Source organism: Thrips palmi, unplaced genomic scaffold (genome assembly GCF_012932325.1).
Source record: "Thrips palmi isolate BJ-2018 unplaced genomic scaffold, TpBJ-2018v1 HiC_scaffold_16, whole genome shotgun sequence".
Lineage (NCBI taxonomy): Eukaryota > Metazoa > Arthropoda > Insecta > Thysanoptera > Thripidae > Thrips > Thrips palmi.
Window position 1 is genome coordinate 4,717,415 of NW_023144625.1, and position 19,925 is coordinate 4,737,339.

General features: G+C 44.7%; 1 protein-coding gene across 3 annotated transcripts; it reads right to left on the minus strand.

Annotated features, from left to right (window-relative positions):
* Positions 1–938: 938 nt before the first annotated feature.
* On the minus strand, positions 939–13,727 carry LOC117642256 (2-acylglycerol O-acyltransferase 1-like). Of its 3 annotated transcripts, none has more exons than XM_034380247.1 (7): positions 13,665–13,727; positions 10,963–11,158; positions 7,473–7,611; positions 3,061–3,190; positions 2,692–2,860; positions 1,907–2,085; positions 939–1,536 (listed from the first exon to the last, which is right to left on the minus strand). In XM_034380247.1, the coding sequence occupies exons 1-7, from the start codon at positions 13,693–13,695 to the stop codon at positions 1,382–1,384; spliced, it is 999 nt and encodes a 332-aa protein (XP_034236138.1). In that variant the 5' UTR covers positions 13,696–13,727; the 3' UTR covers positions 939–1,381. The 3 variants fall into 3 exon arrangements, with proteins under 3 accessions (XP_034236138.1, XP_034236140.1, XP_034236139.1); XM_034380248.1 differs by having other exon boundaries at positions 1,385–1,536; positions 2,670–2,860; XM_034380249.1 differs by lacking the exon at positions 1,907–2,085 and having other exon boundaries at positions 2,670–2,860.
* Between the last annotated feature and the right edge of the window lie 6,198 nt (positions 13,728–19,925).

Consider the following 19,925-nt stretch of genomic DNA (forward strand, 5'->3'; position numbering starts at 1 on the left):
CAATTTGCAATTGGTTTTTTCAATAGGGTACTTCGGAGAAACCCTGGACCGGAAGTCAGCGACAGAACGGGAGAAACAAAAGAGCGCCGTGCAGCCGTGCTGAACGGTGGTGGGGGTCGAAATCGACGGAGTGGGGGTGAAGGTGGCGCGCGCATGCTACCCCCACTCTGCCCATTCCGGCCCCCACCACCGCTCAGCACGGCCGCGCGACGCTCTATTGTTTCTCCCGTTCTGTCGCTGACTTCCGGTCTAGGTTTCCTCCGAAGTACCCTATTCCTCTGCACAGTTTTTGCAAGTGGTCTCACACAATTTAACACACTTGTGGACAAAATTTCAGTCAAACTTCTGCCGAGTTTGAGTAAAAGTCGCACAAATAAATTTCACGTGCACAAAAGTGTACGAATCTATTTATGGTGTGGAGTTGCAACTTATATTGGGAAAAAAAATAAAATGAATACAAGGCCAGAAACGGCGAATATTTTACTGATAAAAATTTTGTTGTAACTTAGCGACACATTTATCGCTAACCTTTTTAGCGACAAGATTTGTTGTGGAACGAATAGCTTGTTAAACTGTAGTCGTATTGGAACTAAGGGATAATTTCACATCGACAAACTTGTAATAATGCACCAACAATACGACAAGTATTGAAAGTCCAAAAGAATTTTTGTAATGTCAGCGACAATATTCATAGAGTACTTTTGACGCTAAATTTATTTTGCATGGTTTTATTTAAACAATAGTAATTTTCCTATGACTGAGAAGAACAAAATAGTAGATGATTATTCATAATATGCTTTAATTGAGCAGATAATTGCAAAAGATGTTGCTTCCACACAAATTGTATCGTAAAGAGTGATAACAAGAATTTTGTTCTTCAACGACAAAATGTCGCTTACTAGACTCAACGACATTTGTTTCGCTTTGGTTCAAGATGAAATTCTATGTTTTGGAACGACTAAATTTTCACTCATCTGATTGTTTCTGTACAACCATTTTTTAACAGTGAATTGTTAAAAACCTAAACCGTTTCAGGTGAATGTGTCGCATCTCATTGGCTTGCCAGCCGACCTGGCAAGAACATGCTCACCACGTGTGGCTTCCTCATGGATGTCAGTGATCAAAACATCAAAGACAACCGCTCACCGCCCTGAAAAACCAAACGTGGTCTAGACAGACCACACCAACTGATGTGGTCAAAATGGCACCCATCTGACCACTCCAATTGTTGCGGTCTGGACCACGTTTGGGTTTTCAGTGCGGCACTTTTGAGCCCGATGGCATTTGTCGTGCGGTAGTAAAGCCAACTATCTGTCTATCACATCAAATCAAGAAGAAAAACTACAGATCATCTTGGCACGCAGTGTACAACAAATAGTTTTCAGCGTTCTATTATTAATGGCTGACTTCCTGGAAAAAACTTTGGACTGTATTCCTTGTACAGCCGCTCAATGGCTGCCGCGTGCTTCGCATGGAGGTCTTCAATCTGTGCCTTGGTGGGACTCCGGACCTTTTCAACGTGCAGAGGTGCGCCAACTGAAACAAATCCATGTCAAGTACATGCACATGACTGGGAGAATGGGTGAGAAGAGGAAGATAAAATTTCAAGTTGCTAATGATGCAATCTGAGCACACGAGCCACCTAATGTAACAAGGGAAGACCATTCTTGTCGTCAGCGAGTGAAAAAAAAAGGCCCAAAACAGGAAACGGCAGTGGAACGATAATCTTGCACACCCGTTAAAGAGTCTTCCAGAGCGTCACTCTTTCAACAGCAATTAAGCCTTACTCAAATACTTTTCAAAGGAAATAAACGTAATTGCCGACATTTCTCCTTTGAACCGGGCTACTCATGATCTGGTTTCGTGCTCTTTCTGATACTGAGTGCGGCAATCTTTAACGACTCACCAACAAAGGTGTGAGGCACTCTGTGAGGCAGGTACCCAATAATGGTCTCGAAGAGGCCCCGCCCCACTGGGAACATGACCCACCGCCCCGTCACGCGGTGCACCCAGTCCTGGAGCCACGACAGCGGCTGGCTGTAGGCTCTGTTCTTTCCGAGGATCAGGATGGGGAGGAGTGACGCTCTGGAACGCGAGAGGCAAATACAAGCATTGGTAAAGTGGTGTATGGCTGCAAAGGTTAGCATGCCTGTTTCACTCTCCTAAAAGGGAGAGTGTTGTTCGTGACACGAGGACAGCTCAGCTACTGATGATTGAGTGAAACCATTATCATTATGGTCGATATTCATGTCTATTTCAGAGAACGCCAAGATTTCGAGTGAACTCCATAAGACGTTTCCACTAAATTCGACGCCTCCTGATAGAATAATCCTGTCAGTGCTGGTGCAAGACAATCGTAACTGTCAGCGCAGATTGTACGACGTAAAAAGCTATTTTTTTTAATAAAATTCTGTGACGCCAACATGTTGCTTCAAATTTCTTGGCAATGGACTTGTTAAAAAGTATAAACCTTGCATATAAACGTGGAAGCTGTATTTCAGTGATATCATGATTCGCTGCTTTGGACTGAAAAGAGCTAATGAGCAGTTTTAGCCTCCTCTGAAACCTCTGAGCAGTTAAGATTGTCTCGGATCAGCACTGACAGTTAGGATTAATCTGTTAGGAGGCGTCGAATTCTTAAGTTTCTACGTAATACTTTTCTTGCGTACCAGAACCACCTTTGATGCGTACCCTTCTTGCAGTGCGAGACGGCAGAAGCCTCTCCGCTTGAGGTACACGTGGAAAACGTCTGGGCGCATCCGCAGCGTTTCATCGGCACTGCCACTGAACAACAGCACTGCAGTGCCCTGCTCGCGGCAAAGTACGTGCCGAATACTGCGCTCGGACACGGAAATCAAACCTAGACAAAACCGCGAATGCAGTAAAGACACTGTCAGAAGAAAAAACTGCAGCGGAAATCATGACTTATTCACACCCTGTAATTCAGGAACAGGATTAACTTTTATCTTGGACAGTCTCTCCCGTTCGCTAAAATGGTTCATATAAAGCCGATAACAAAGAGAAATATTTTTTCCCAGTGCTGCAACATGTTTGACGTACCCCAGGCCAGCGCCAACTCACGCACAACAGGGATCACGAAGTACGCGCGAACCGCGGCTGTCTTGAACGAGATGCCGGGAAACGCTTCGCCCAACGCGTCGCCGAACAAGGTGGCTGCCATTGTTGCAGTCTGTTAAAGTCACCCTAAATGTTACTGTCAAATAGTAGCAGATTCCGTGGACAACACGGATAAAACGGTTCATGGTTTTCCCGGAAAATTCCTGGAAATCCCCAGTGTCTCTACACTGAGAAAACAAATGCGGAGGATTCCGCACAATCTGGTGCGGTGTAATTTTCTATCAATTTGACCGCACTAACTGATGCGGAGAAGATTGACTTCATTTACTCATGCGGAGTGTGCCAAATTGATGCGGTCTCAGTTTTGACCGCATTAGTTTAGGTGGATTTCAAGATCCCACGATATCTACAGCAGTGGCAACTTCCCTTCCCAGTAGCGGTTACATTTACTTGGCCATCTCATTTACTTCTTAAACAATATTATTTGGGAAACCAGTACATACCTGTCATTCTGTCATGTAGATGTTTGTAACGCTGAGATGAGCGTAAAGTTAACAGCGATCAGCCTCATTAAAAAGCAGTAGTTTTTTTATAAAAACCAATGATTGAAACTGCATATTGTTAGCGATGAATTGTCACACAATTTGAAAACACAATTCAAAATTATTTTTATCTTTCAAGTCCTCGGCAATCTTCGGTGAGAACAGCACTGAGGTATCCAATGCTGTCCAGCCCAGGGCTAGGTTGAGGTTAAGTGACCGGGTTGCTTTGGCAGAAATATTTTCAATACTGCAATATAGAAGCATGTCAACACATGCGAAGCACTACAGTACAACTGTATTTTAGTAATATTCATAATTTTATGCTTTGAAACATCCACAACTATTGAAAATTCGTTTTTTTCACACAAAGAAAGTTCAAGACACACACTTTCATAGTGAACAACAAAACAAACCTAACAACAAGAAGATGGTAGGGCCAACCTAAGATCTTGAGAACGTGCTAGCGTTAAAGTAAAGCCAACTTTGGATGTATATTAGGGATTTTTAAGGGAATGGTATGTTTATTAAAGCTTAAAATTTGATGAACGACTCACACAAAAGAACAACTTTATAGTTTACTTTCTGACTCATATGATGTTATTTTCTTATGTTGGCACTCCTTTGTTTTTGTTATCTTATTTATTTTGTTGTTGATTGTGTGTGACAGTGTCAGAGTATGATTTGAAAGATTATTCCTTTAAAAACGTTCTTACAATGGTTTGGAATGACTCAGACCCTGAAATTATGAAATAACCTCAATCAAAGAAATGCTGTAGTGCGTCTTGTGCGTTGACTTGTTCAAATACAGCAGCACAGACAATTCTTCAGTCAAGCAGCCGGTGGGTTTAACCTTACCAGCATACAGCATAGCCTGGCTCATGGAAACTAGTAATGCTATCACCAAGAAGTTTGAGGCTAAATATAATTTAAAGTGATGAATAACAATAGTTTGATACTGCATTTGGAACAATATCCAGTGTCAATAACATTTTGTACAGACAAAATTATTATTCCGTGGCTTGCTGTTTCAAACACAGGATATTTACTCATCGCAGCGTTACAAAAATTAACGTCAAAGGTATGTGTTGGTTAGTCAATGATAAGCATCAGAAGTAAATGAGAAGGCACAGTTCATGCCATCCTTTTCTGGTTGTCCAGTAAGAGACGGAAAGTTGGTAGCAGCCGCTAGCTGTTTAGCTGTCATGAAATGTAGGACTCCGCATCAGTTCATGCGGTCAAAATGGAAACCGCATCAGGAAATGCGGTTAAATTTTACACTGCATGACTCCTGCGGTGAAATTGCATCAAAATCCTGGCTATTCAGGTGACCGCATCACTTCATGCGGTCACTTACTTAAACCGCATTTCAAATGCGGAATTCTCCGCATTTGTTTTTTCAGTGTAACTATAGGGTATCTGGCAAAACCAGGAACCATTTTAGCCGTGAAATTCAAACAGAAATAAACTAACCACATACGTGCAAATGGTAAAAACCGGAGCCTTTTAAAAACAAAAACTTTCTCAAGTTTGCTTTAAAATTTTAACATACAGGGTGAGTTTTTACAATGTGTCAATAATTTGTAGGTAGCTTGCGCACCTCAAGAGGATCTCTTTTCACCAATGAACTAGTGGGCACAAACGTCTAGGTACGGAGATAAATGATATTTAGAAATGGGCATTCGCACCTGCCAGATACACACCTGCGGCCACTGAGGATCTCAAGACCTCACGAGAAGATGTCGTGGGTCTAGCGGGGATGCAACGAAGGTCGCAGGGGTGCGGCGGACCTTTCAATTGACTTTTCAGAGGGGTTGCCGAGGGTCTCAGGTGACTGTCGTGGTGGCCTGCGTAACAGTGGATCTCGCGGCTGTCTTCGCGAGGGTGGCAGGACTCCACGGTTTCTCCGTGAAGACAGTGGCACTCCCTCGAGTACTGCGAGTCCCATGACACCCACACTGTAAGTCGTGGAGGTGTAAAGTGTCATTTTGCCACCCATCGCACCCTCATAGTACACCTTCTGGGGGTTAGAATGAAGTTGGAGGGGTCAAAATACAGCACGGAAAAAAAAGATTTCGCTAATCTAGCGAATTTTTTGCTATTTCAGCGAATTTTTGTCACCTGCTAATGGCGCAAAGAATTTGTTTGCTATTACAGCGAAAATTTTTCACCTACATTTTGTTTGCTGGGATAGGTAACAATTTTCGCTGATATAATGACCATGATTTCGTAGTCTTGTCACAAAAAGATGGTGGGAAGACGATTTAGAGCGGTCTTCCACCCTCAACCAGGATACAATTATCTTCTCTCGCCCACTCCGAGCTGGAATCGAACCTTCAACTTACAGGTTCTGAGATTCGTGCTGTACCCCCAGACCACCAAGACATACTGTGGGAATAGGCTAGAGTCCTCCTCTTGGCTTAGAAAGCCCCACAAGGTACAAAACACGCATGAATCCAATGTTGGCGAACACTTTTAGCATATCTAGCAAACATGTTCGTTGCGTTAGTAAGGAAAAACTTATCGGTAGAACAGCGAACAAGAGTTCGCTACATCAGAGTCCTAAATGCCCTGAAATAGCGAATTTGCTCGTTATTCCAGCGAATTTTCCTTCAGCAAACAGATGTTCGCTAAAATAGCGAAATATTTTTTTTCCGTGAGAGTGCCTCCATAAAGGTGCTGTTCTACACCCAATAGGGGGAGATCGCACTGCCCGGAGAAGACTTCACACCCTTCCTGGTGCACTTACGCACCCCAAGTTTTGCCCTCCTACGGGTGCTGTTTCTTTTACTTTTTAGAGGTGCGATGGGGTGTAATATCCATCCGCGGAAAGGTGTGCAGGGGTGTAAAGGGACTGAATGGAGATTGCCACTTTCTTGGAGTGAATACGCACCCCATGAGGTGTAAGTTGTTGCCTGGAGTGGGTGTAAAATGTATCCCTGTAAGGGTGTGCCCTTGCCCCCACAGAGGGGCACCCTGGAGCTGCGGCGGCGCGCTAATGTGTGCGTTGCGGCACGGCCTGTCCCTCAGAAAGTCCTGTAGTCTCGGGGTAAGCGTCCGCGCTACGATTCCACAGGATCGTGGTTCGATTCCTCATGGCTGCCGGCGCTTCGGCGCTTTCGGTCATTGAGGCATGGAAGGTGAGGACGGAAGGCGGAGTCCCGGTGGGCGGAGACCTCCTTCCATCTCAAACAAATCTTTCTTTTTACACCCTTCGTGGTGGGAAAAGACACCCTCTTGGGTAGACAAATCACACCCCTAGAGGGAGAGTTCTTACACCTTATGGGGTGTGTATGCGCCCTTGAATGGGTGCGTAAGTGTGCACCCACATAATGCCAAACAGCTTCTTTTGCCACCTTTTTTTGCACCTTTTGAAGGTCAGAATGAGACTTCACACCCTCGATTATGGGTGTGAAACTCAGGTAGGGTGGCAAACGGTGGTACACCACGAAGGTGTCACAAAATGACCCCTCCCAGGTTACAGTGCACTCGTGAGGTCCCACCACCCTCAGTGGCGGCGAGAGCCTACCTCGTGGGCGCGGAGGTAAATTACAAAACACTTATTATCTCAGTAACTAGACGTTTGCGCCCACTAGTTCACTAGCGAAAAATGATCCGCTAGGGGTAAATAAACTTCCTACAAATTATTGACACATCGAAAAAACTCACCCTGTATTCATTTAGTTTCCACTACTGTTCTGTGGAAATTGAGAGGTATGCCTATAAATTTACGAGACAGTATGAAATAGGTAGACAGCGCAGCTACCCTTTCCCCGTGGAGCACGCCCCTTCCTACCAAATGAAACTGGACGAACATACGTGAAATTCCTTTTATCACCAAACAGTTCAACGCACCTGGAACGGGCCATGTGGATGGGTATCGGCGATGTAGTTTCTCCTTGGATCGAGGGAGGCGCCGTCCGCCTTGACCACTTTCAACGGGAAGTAGTTCGTCACACAACGGCCGACAACCGAACCGCCATACTGGTACCACCTGAATGTGCATGAAAAAAAATGTATCTTGAAACCTTTTGAACTATTACAGGGGAGAGAAAAGTGCCAATTTTCACGAGCTATTTTAAACAAATTTTCAATGAAACACTTTGCACAATCAACGACGTTTTCTTCTTATAACAAGGCAGATAATTACTATATGTTTGCTTCGAATACTTCTCAATGTTAGAGCAGAAGCCCCAGTCAACAAAACATAGTCCCGGTCCGGGACGGACCATCGGACTATCCCTATAGTGGTCCCTGCATAGTCCCCTGGGAATGTCCCTCATGTACCTCCCAGGGATGTCCGCTCGGACCACCCGGCCGGTGCAATCGGCGGGTCCAGCCGACAGTAGACGTCCGCCAGAGGTCCGGCGGATGTCCCAGCGGGACCCGTCAAAGGTCGCGAAGGGCTAGTTCCGGCTGACGTCCCTGGGTCGTCCCAAGGACCTCCTTTCGGGACATGGCCCCGCGGTGCTTGGGCAAAACGCCGATGAACCAGTGGTCCGAGGCCTGTCCCGCCGGGCTAATCCCGGCGGATATCCTTTGCGGACGTCCCAAGGACGTCCTATTGGGACATGGCCCCTGGCGAGGCAACACGCCCGACTGCCAGTGGGGTCATTCCATCCTACTTTTACATCCCGTTACATCGACCCCCTCCGATTTGCTCCAAATTTTGGTCACATGTTACCTACCTATAGATAAGTCGTCCACCAAAAAATTAGACCTCTACGATGCATGGTTTGGCTAAAATCGCATTTTTTCATTTTGACCATTTTTTCTTATATTAGTGTAGGTTTTTACGAAAACGGCTATAACTTCCTTTCTAATCGCAAGACTCCGTTCAAACTTGGTGCTCCCACTCAAAATTGAACAAGGAATCCAAATCTGCCGTCGGAATCGACCTAGGGTCACCCAAAGTTGGTCAAATGTCCAAAATGCGAAAAAAATTGACATTTTTGCCAATATTTAGCTGCAACACTTACAGGGCTCCTGGACAGCTCAAAATCTTCAGAAAATTGCCCTCTTTAAGAATCTGAATGCAGAAGTCCCAGTATATGCTTCCTAAGGGTCAGTTTTTGACCAAAACGCGAAATACCGCCCAAAACCGCTTGTTTCACCCTCCCACGGACGCCACCTGGGCGGCACGGGTCCTTCCGCGTGTTTGAAGGACTAGCTGGGTCATTTTGGGGTGCAGGTGGGCACCCCGCACTGTAAAGTACTCTAGAACGAAGGCCCACGCGCCTCCAAGGTCACACAATTAGGCGAACATCACGTATTTTACCTAGATTCGGAATGAGCAGCGGAGCGCCTGGAGGTAGGCCATCCCGTCGACCTCTGCAGTGTTGTTGGTGGCCTGCCCAGGAAGAGTGCTTCTGCACTCTAAATGTCTTACAATGAAATTTGACCTATGTTATTCGTATGTAACAGTGAATTCGGCGCAAGCATAATACGTAGCAATATTCCTTCGTGATACGAATCTTTTTAGCTTTTTCATTGTAAGGTACAAAGAAAAACCTTCGTAATACGAAGAAAAACCACCTTCGTATTATGCTTGCGCCATTTCCTTCGTGAAATGGGAAATTTCTTCGTAAGACATTAAGAGTGTGGTCGCCGGTGAGAAGGCTGAGAAAAATTTGATGGGAAGGGTAATATTGAAGAACAGAGAAGTGTCTCTTTTGTTTTTTATAAATATTCAGATTAATTTTGTACACCCTCTATTTTCTACGCAGCAATTGTTGGCGGCTCCTGGCACGCAAATTTAAACTATGAACTACGAATGTTGGCAGTTCAAATTGAACATCATTTAACTCAATCAAGTTCACTTTACACAAAACTTCAGTGAAAGGTGCAACGTACTCCATATAATCAGAGGGCCAGCTAAATTTTGTCGATGGAAGGGATGGCAGTAAGAGAGCTAGATCCGAATTCCGAATCTAGGCAAAATACGTGATGTGCGCCTAATTGTGTGAGGAGGCGCGTGGGCCTTCGTTCTAGAGTACTTTACAGTGCGGGTTGCCCACCTGCACCCCAAAATGACCCAGCTAGTCCTTCAAACACGCGGAGGGTCCCGTGCCGCCCAGGTGGCGTCCGTGGGAGGGTGAAACAAGCGGTTTTGGGCGGTATTTCGCGTTTTGGTCAAAAACTGACCCTTAGGAAGCATATACTGGGACTTCTGCATTCAGATTCTTAAAGAGGGCAATTTTCTGAAGATTTTGAGCTGTCTAGGAGCCCTGTAAGTGTTGCAGCTGAATATTGGCAAAAATGTCAATTTTTTTCGCATTTTGGACATTTGACCAACTTTGGGTGACCCTAGGTCAATTCCGACGGCAGATTTGGATTCCTTGTTCAATTTTGAGTGGGAGCACCAAGTTTGAACGGAGTCTTGCGATTAGAAAGGAAGTTATAGCCGTTTTCGTAAAAACCTACACTAATATAAGAAAAAATGGTCAAAATGAAAAAATGCGATTTTAGCCAAACCATGCATCGTAGAGGTCTAATTTTTTGGTGGACGACTTATCTATAGGTAGGTAACATGTGACCAAAATTTGGAGCAAATCGGAGGGGGTCGATGTAACGGGATGTAAAAGTAGGATGGAATGACCCAGTGGTCCCCAGCTGGTCCTAGCGGGGTAGTCCCGGGGAAGGTCCCTTGAGGACGTCCCAGGTACATACTGTTCGGACATGGCCCTTCGATGAGATGACAACACTTTGAAGGAAAAGTCCAAAGTCATGTCTCACTTGGTGAAACGAGACATGCATATGGTCCCGGGCATGGTCCGCGCGGGACCTCCCAGGGACCTCCCCAGGACGTCCGACGGGGACATCGCTACGGTGGACGCGACGTATCATGTAGTCGAGACACTGCACGTCATGTTGCATGAGAGCGTCATGGCACAGTGGATAAGCGCGCTGCTTCACAACCTGAAGGTCGGAGGTTCGACTCTCCCCGAGTGCAACGAGTTTTCATCGCCCGAAGGGAAAGGTGAAGGGTAAGGATGGTCGGGAGTGGCAAATTGAGGTCAAGCTAGCACACTTGCGTTCAAATTTTTAACCAAAATTTTTAACGCTGAACATGGGACGTCCTTCGGTGGTCCGAGGGACGTCCGTCGGGATAGTCCTTACGGACGTTCTGCGGCGGACGTCCGCGGGACGTCCACCCGGGACGTCCGGTTCTGCCATCCGGACTAGCCCACGGGACGTCCGGCCGGGACGTCCCGGTGGTCCCTGTCGGACGTCCGTCGGACGTCCACGGGACTATGTTTTGTTGACTGGGGCTGTGCCTTTGACTCAACGTTCAGAATGCGTATTATTTTTGAAGCATTTGTTGATGCTAGGCGAGTGTTTGTACCTGCGGCCTCCAGTGCTGGAGGTGTGTCTGTCGTAGTAAGCCCAACAACACAACAGTAATGGTAACCAGGCTGTGTCCACTCGTAGGGCCAGAATGGGCAGAAGCAGGAGCACGAGCACGGCCAGGGGCAGGAAGAACCATATGGAGACGAGCCCCGCCATCGGGAGAACTTCCAACAGGCCCCACCACCACGTGCCTGCAAGGAATACAGAGTGAAAGAAATACTGCAAGAAATAACCACAGAAAAAGTATACAAATTCCTGACAAATTTTTTTATCAGGAATTAATTGTACTTTCCAAGTACAACAATTGTTGTACAAAGTACAATTGAACCGGCATGACGAGTGCTGTGCAGTCCAGGCCTCGCTGTGGTTTGTACACTTCTCGTTGCACTTTGAACAATCCCTGTTGCACTTTTACTGTACAGTATTTGTTATACTTTTGTTGTACTATTCACACTTTTTCTTGCAGTGCTCAGCGACTGGGGCATTCAAATTACAATCCACCGTCTAAATTTTTGGCTGAGCGATAGCGAAGCCCTTGCCGTGTTTGGGCGCTCCGAAAAGTGACTGGTCGTGCGTCTGTCTGTCTCTCTGTCTGTATGTAATCACTCACGTTTCTCAGCAACTACTGAACGAATAGTATCCAAATTTCACACCTGATGTCTCCTAAACATCCTACAGGGGGAGTTTATCTTAGATTAACAATTATCATCGTTTGAAATATTCAAAACATCATTTTGAACTTGGTAATTGGCGTGTTTAGGTTGGTAGCAGCGTGTGGCAGACCAATTTCTCATACCGGCTGCCGCGCTTGCAAGCCGTCTGCAAGACGGGACGGCACTTATGCAAATAAACAAACTAAAGAGCAAAGGGGTTCTCAAATAGGTACTGAGATAGTTTTTTAACATTCTAGAATGATTGAAACCCTTCCGGGGTGTCAACAGAGGAAAATATAGAAACTAAATGTGAGAATGGTTTACGTGTTTCGTTCCCCTCTTCCCCCTCCCCCGTCACAGGAGAACAGGTCAGTGCAGTGTAGTTGTGGATTGTAAATAGAATGTTTTCTTTGCCTTTGTGTGCATCTACTGATTTTATTCTCTCTGATACTATCCTAATTTTTAAATTTCATAGTAAATAAAATCAGGTAAATGCATGAATAACTTCTGTTGAAATTAGAAGACATGTTAATTGTCTTGGTTTGTCTCGGGGAAATGACACTCTATTGCAATGCTGCAAGCTAACATAAATATTCTAGTACTTACATCTATTGATTAAAAGAATCCATAAATAGATGTATTTTGTGCAATAAATAATCCATATATTTAGTGCTAACAGATTTTGAACTGATATTGGGTTCAATGAGACGATTCAGGTTTTGAGCGGTGGGTGACTTGGTAATTGCTTTTAATGGGACGATTCCTTTAACTTCACCAAAGCTTGTGTCCAACAGCTGGAACCAAGTATTGGTAATGATTTAAAAGCTGGCTTTCTTAATGTAAGCCCAATGTTAATGCTACACTGTATTCTTTTACTCTAAAGATAAAATATCACGAGGCATGAATAAGGTAAATTAAGTTGGCGTATTGAGCAACAAGTGGCCTCTGCATTTGACTTCATGAGACGATTCACTGAATTTGACACAACTTGTTCTCCGTCAAATGCTTCAGATCAGCCTGCCCTAAACTGAGTCACTTAATGAAAACTATGATTACATATTCCATTCTGTATTGTTTATTTCACTGGTTTTAAATGAAAGAATGACAAAAGGCTTCTCAAATATAACTAATAAATTTGTGAATTCATTAGTTTGAAGAAAAAGATGTATCGAATAGTGAGTCAAGCAGACGAGTAGCTAATTAAGCGATTCAATGCTGGCAATGGAATGTTACTCGACTGAAGGAATCGCATTGGTGTGGCATTAGGGTATTGGTGACGACAAAGGGTGATCCATGAAGACCAACCAAGACCCATTCTTTACCGATTATTGATCAATTTGATATCGATATTTTTCAATCGAATCTCATATTGCTTCTTGGAGTTTTTCGAGTGCTGATTATGAAAACCCCTTCCATTTCTACTCCAGACTTATATTTTCATCTCAAATTAGGTCATTTCGGACCAAAATTTTCAGGTCGAGTTTTATATTGTTTCCTGCAGTGTTTGATGAGCTGAACTCAAAAATAACTTCCAAATTTTTCCCAGACTCACGCTTTACCTAATTTTGACCAAATTTGGACCAAAATTTTTGAATTGAGTTTGATGTTGATCCCAACAGTTTTTTGTGTGCTGATAACGAAAATCACCTCCATTTCGACTCCAGACTTATATTTTCATCCCAAATTAGGTCATTTTGGACCAAAATTTTCAAATAAAGTTTTTTATTGTTTCCTGTAGTTTTTGGTGCGCTGAACTCAAAAATGACTTCCAAATTTTTCCCAGACTCACGCATTACCGAATTTGGACCAATTTTGGACCAATATTTTGGAATCGAGTTTGACGTTGATCCCAACAGTTTTTTGTGTGCTGATAACAAAAATCACTCCCATTTATACCCCAGACCTACATTTCACTCAATATGAGCCCACAAGCTGCAGTCCGAAGTGCACAAATTCGCATCGCTCAGCCACACTACGCGCCCACACAAAACGGCGCGTACCCCTAGTTAAATGAATGAGGGATTCTCAACCATTAACGCCTTACCGTACACCCCACAAGTATGCTGCGGGTTCATTGTAACTGGGCTGTCTGGCGGGGAGTGAGGAGGCCTCAGGACGCAAGCAGCGATAAAAGTCTTGTTTACACGCTGAAAGGCATCGTCTTGCCAGGTGTAAGCAGATACAGTCAAAGCGTAAATTAACTTTGACGGAAATACAATGCTTTATCTCACTGATACTTTGACATAGTGACAAATGTCCAAATTTTTGATACATTGAGAAGAAATACATTGAGAAGAGGCTGCTTTATAGAACTTTTGATTTACTATCGCCTGGTAAAAAGCATGTATCGATATCTGTACTAGATTCGGCGCAGGAAATTACTTCAAAATGACGAAAGTCCGCCGTACTTTGACAAAGACGAAAGTCCAACCGTAAGGGAGTATGGGGCAATTTGTAACAGGGGCGATTCGTAACAAATGCGTTTATTAATTTGAGTGGAGGGAGCAGAGGAAAATCTGAGTTTGGCCCCTCTTTCGCTTCAAGTACAGGGTCCTTGAACAATCGAAGCGGATGTGATCGGTGCTCAGGTATAGTTTTGGAGGGCGTCTGAAATATAGGGTACACCGAAATTTCGGCAAACAGGCAAATCTTTTATTTTGAGTTCTAGGAAGTTTCTGTCTGAGGCTCCCCAGGTATGAATCACCATCGAAGTACCGTTGGGGCCTTGAAGCGTGACCCCTTTACAATGTTAACACGTGGCATAAGTTGCTTTTACTTTGTCCAGTGATAGTTAGGGACGGATTTCTTGCGTATCAGGCATTTGGGGTGATTCGTAACAGACCCGTATAAAAACAAGAATGTAAGTAGTTTTTGCTGTTAAATGCTTGAATTATTTCTCGAATCATCTGCTGTTTTATTCCAATACATTAACACAGCTCGAAATGCATTTTAAAGCGAGTTATTCTATGATTTCCTCTAAAATTGAAAAAAGTGAGGTTAGGATCGACAAAGCCTATCAGTTAATGCTCAGGCGGGCAACGGCATCTTGTAATGTAGATTTTTAGACGTCCGCAGGACACCCGAAGAACAACTGGTGGAGGAGATACCATTCCCGACGATGTTTCATTTAATGTGTAGGATGTTATGAAAAGCCCCATGGCTGTTACAAATCACCCCATGCTGGGGCGATTCGTAACAGCATGCAAGGGTTTGGAAAACGTCTTAGATTTCAAAGATTACGGACTTCAGATTGATCCAATGGAGCTGCACAGTCTAGATGAAGGGCCAGACTGCTCAACTGGCACAAGTTTGACACCGATATGCAGAATGTTCTTAATTTTGTATAGGGAATTCCGAAATCTGTTACAAATCGCCCTATACTCCCTTACTTTGACAAAATGACGTCCCAACTGCAAAAACGGGTATAGTCTATCAGTGCGTACCCAATAAGAGGAATATACATGAGATCAGTGCCGGCATGAACATGGAACATGCCCGGGTTAAAAACTTCCATTTATTTTGTGTCATCAGTAAAGGTGAACTTTCGCCATTCTGTCGAATTGCTCATGGACTTTCGTCGTTTTGTCAAAGTACGTTTGGACTTTCGTCGTTTTGTCAAAGTATGGTTGGACTTTCGTCGTTTTGTCAAAGTGCGGTTGGACTTTCGTCCATTTGGCCTCATTTTCGTACGCTGAGACATGACGAATGTCCACATCTCGGGAACCAAGCTGCCGATTGCAACGGCTCTTGAACCCAAAGAACACTTATCCTTCAGGATTCTGTGGTATAAAATTCTACCATCAAATCCAATACCTCTATCTTGCAGCTCAATTTTTCGACTTAATTTGGCTCTCCTGAAAAATCAGATATTGTGGACATTCGTCACTGTGTCAAAGTACCAGTGATCTGTTGGGTCGTGAATTTGTAAATATTAGCGCCGTGCGAGGGGGGAAATGGGTGGGGAGGGGGAAGCTCCTGGACCAGGGTAAGAATTCCAGAAAAAGTAGCGATACAAATGAGTCCTTTCCCGTTCATTTCTTCATCAGAAGGCTGGCACTCCCGATCAAACATCAAACCAATTGGCAAGCAGCAGAAAGCGCTACAGTGGCAGTGGTCAAGTGACAGTTATTGCAGTGACAGCTAGTCTAATATTGAATTGACTTGAGGATGCTGCAGAGCGATTCTTACGTTTCGGGGTAGTTCTGGCGGATTTGCCGAAAGTGAGAAATATTCAATTAAGTTTTTCTGATTTTTGGGGTCCTGGATGATACTAGAGTTATGGCAATGGTATTTATAGTAAAGACCTTGTACTACCTTCCTAAAAACATGAGCCATAAGGTATTCCCATACGTTTTAGTGGGTGTTTTGATCACGGAAATTACGTTATCACGGAAGTTACACTGTTATTCAAACTGCGATAACCACTGTCTATATTTTGCAATAAAAAACTTATCACATTTTTTTGCTATGATGACAACTAAATATCTGCAATAAAAAAATTTATAGCTAAATTTTGCAATAAAGTATCACACTTTTGCGATAATGACAACAAAGAAAACGCAACAAAAAGTTATCGCAGAAAAAAATGTGATAAAAGTTACTACAAAACGCTCTATTATCGCAAAAATTATGGGGTGTTCATTGCAAAAAAAGTGCAATAAAAAAATTATCGCACTCCAGGATGCGATAAATCGTGGGAATCGCAAACTGGGGTATCCCCAACTGTCCACCAATCCAACTTCCCCCCAAGACAAACTATCCACCAATAAATCTGTTCCCCATTTAAAACGGATTATTTGACAATTTATTTAATTTTTGGTTCCTCCATTTAAAACTAAATAATAAGAATGAAAAATGCAAAATAAATGAGCTGAGCTCACTACTTTCCGTGTAAGTTGCCCTAAATAATTTTTAAAAATTATCAAATAATTATAAATAATTTCTAAAAATTATTTTAAAAACGTGGGGGCATAAATATGCTGCCGTAATGTCACTGTGGACACTATGAAAAATTTCCAAGGCTTAAAACCAGGTGACAGGCTGCCTCTAAGCTAGAGAGCCATCTAGGCTCCGTACTCTTGGCCGAAAGGTTCCGTCACTATGAAAAAGAGCGCAACCAGTCCCAGGCAGACCGCGCAGTCACGGTTACGGTGAGCTTGGCGTACTCCAGGTTGTGAGGCCCTTGAGTCGTTCAAGCACGCCGAATAGGCCGCGCCGCAGGTAGCGTACGGTTGAGGCGTGCTTGGCGGCCTCCAGGTTGTGAGGCCTTTGAGTGGCACTTGGCACTAGCACGCCGCCTAGGCCGCGCCGCAGCCAGCGTGTCCTCCAGGCGCGCCGCCACCACCGTTGAGGCGTGCTTGGCGTCCTCCAGGTTGTTGGGCCCTTTAATCACGCTAGCACGTCGCCTAGGCCGCGCCGCAGCCAGCGTGTCCTCCAGGCGCCCCTGTCATTCGTGCCGCATTCAGCCTCACCACCTGGGTGACGGCGTTCATGGCCTCCGATGGCATGCATAACCTTCAGTCGTGAAGCACGCCACCGCGGACGCGCCGCAGCCAGCCTAGCCTGTCCTCCATGCGCTACGCCACCACTGTTGAGGCGTGCTTTCTAATTGCCTAGTTTCTACCGAAACTGGCATGTTTTGTAATATTAAAAATGCATCCATGGGATGTGCGTCCGTGAGTCCACGTTCCTGCCTTTAGGGTAGTATAGAAAGAGTGAAATTTCAAAAAGATTTCAAAGATTCAACAGTGAACAGGGGAAAAGGAAGACGACTCAGCAATAAATGTTTTCAAAAGAACTTGCAACTCGTCGGGAACCCCTGCACCCCCTGTGCGTCGTCACTCCATCTCCCTCACACCCCCATGGAATGTCTCGCGAGTGCGAGAGAGACGGAGTGCCGATAGGCACTAGCGGGTGCAGCCGGCCCCGGCTGCTGCTGCGCGTCGTCGCGCGCATCTCAGCCGAGGCCGCCAGGTAGACAGGGAAGCATTTCAGATATCTGCAATGCGAACGGCGGTTTGTGCTACAAATTGGTAACCGGCCGTTTTAGACTAATTCGACCCCGCTGAACACGAATTGCCCGGTTACCAAGCTCGATTTTTTCATTTAAGCCCTTAAATCCAAGATGGCGGCCAAAATGGCGCCCAAAATGCCCGAATCGCAGTTCTAACGCGCTGTGAAGCCCACACTCACGAGTTGTTGGTTGGTTTTCAGTTAGATTACCATTCAAGTAACGTGATGGGAGATTTTAGAGCCATGGGCATGAGTGTTGGGGGCCCAAATGCGAAGATGGCGTCCGAAAACTTCAAAAATCGCTTAAAACGTCACATTTTGACCGTTTTTGCGATAATTTGCTGATTCTGTGATTGTTTTGGGTCTTCCTTCGACTAGATAAACCAGATTTGAAGTTTGCATGACGTGTTGTCACATATGCTAGGGGCCAACAGGCCAAGATGGCGTCCGACAACGTCAAAAATCGCTTAAAACATCTTATTTTGACCAATTTTGCGGTAATTTGCTGATTCTGTGAGTGTCTAAGGTCTTCCTTGGACTAGATAAACCAGATTGTAAGTTTGCATGACCTGTTGTCACATAAGCTAGGGGCCTAGAGGCCAAGATGGCGTCCGGAAACCTCCAAAATCGCTCCAAAGTACACTTTTCCTATTTTTGGCTATTCAGCACGTTCTGTATCTCCCGTATCTCCTCGATCCTAAAGCCTGAATGGATCAGGGTGGCATAAGGCGTATATGGAATGTCAAAACCAAATCAAATCGTAAAAACAAATCAATGTTCTATTTTCTAATGTTTTAGAAAAATAAGGTTTCAAATGAGTAGTTTGTTAAGTGTTCTAACAGCAACACTGGAGTTATAGTTTCATTACCTGAAATCGACAGTGACCCAAACGGCGACGTGTGATGATCCTCTTTTAAATTTCTTACTCCACTCTTAATGTCTTACGATGAAATTTTACCTATGTTATTTGTATGTTGCAGTTAACGAAGCGATATTCCTTCGTAATACGAATCTTCTTAGCTTTTTCGTTGTAAGATACGAAGAAAAACTTTCGTAATATGAAGAAAAACCACCATCGTATTATGGGAAATTTCTTCGTAAGACATTTAGAGTGATCCTTAATATTTTCTCTATTGATACTTCTGGATTTTATCTCCGTATCTCGAATGTTAAATTTTTTGTGACTTTCACTTCATTGGCTGAGCGATAGCGAAGCCTGTTACTCCAGTGGGGTTGAAAAGTTTTGTCTGTCTGTCGGTCTGTCTGTCCGCACTACTCCTCCTGAACGGCTCGGCCGATCTCGGTGAGATTTTGCACACTTCTTAGGTATGTCCTTGGCTCGGCACACGCGAAATTTCACCATCCTAGTATTTTCTCTATTGATACTTCTGGATTTTATCTCCGTATCTCCAATGTTAAATTTTTTGTGACTTTCACTTCATTGGCTGAGCGATAGCGAAGCCTGTTACTCCAGTGGGGTTGAAAAGTTTTGTCTGTCTGTCGGTCTGTCTGTCGGTCTGTCTGTCCGCACTACTCCTCCTGAACGGCTCGGCCGATCTCGGTGAGATTTTGCACACTTCTTAGGTATGTCCTTGGCTCGGCACACGCGAAATTTCACCATCCTAGCTCAACTGGTTCAGTTTTTATAGCCGAAAAACACCTAAAAAATGGCGAAAAATCGAGTTTTCTGCAGGCTGGTCACCTCTGTCTTGAAGGAGGGGGGGGTCTGGGGGGGCGGAGCCCCGCAGCCTCGACAAGTAAAACAGTTACAAGGGTCAAGATCGTGTTATCTGTAGATGAAGCAACTCTATCTAGAATGAAGGGGGGTCTGGAGCCCCCAGCATGCACCAAGTTAGGAGTAACCGATGATGGACAAGCCATTGCCTGCCGAAGACAGGCTAGCGCCGCAGGCCAAGGTAGGTACGCCAGGCGCGGATTGGAGGAACAGGCAGCGAGACATCGCGAAGCCTGTTACGACAAGACGCGGTCTGGCGTAAACCTACCTTGTCGGACATTAGAAGCGTGTCGAGCTTTAACAGGCTTACCAAATAAGTCTTCATTGGCTGAGCGATAGCGAAGCCTGTTACTCCAGTGGGGTTGAAAAATTTTTCCTGTCTGTCTGTCTGTGTGTGTGTGTGTGTGTCCGCACTACTCCTCCTGAACGGCTCGGCCGATCTCGGTGAGATTTGGCACACTTTTTGGGTATGTCCTTGGCTCGGCACACGCGAAATTTCACCATCCTGGCCCAACTGGTTCGGTTTTTATAGCCAAAAAACACTGAAAAAACGGCGAA

Bases quoted from the DNA above. Each gene is read 5' to 3' on its own strand.
- LOC117642256 (XM_034380247.1), bottom strand. From the start codon at position 13,695: ATGAACCCGCAGCATACTTGTGGGGTGTACG. The intron at 11,159-13,664 runs GTAAGGCGTTAA...TATTCCTTGCAG, and splicing joins GCATACTTGTGGGGTGTACG to GCACGTGGTGGTGGGGCCTG. The intron at 3,191-7,472 runs GTGCGTTGAACT...TGACTTTAACAG, and splicing joins ATCCACATGGCCCGTTCCAG to ACTGCAACAATGGCAGCCAC.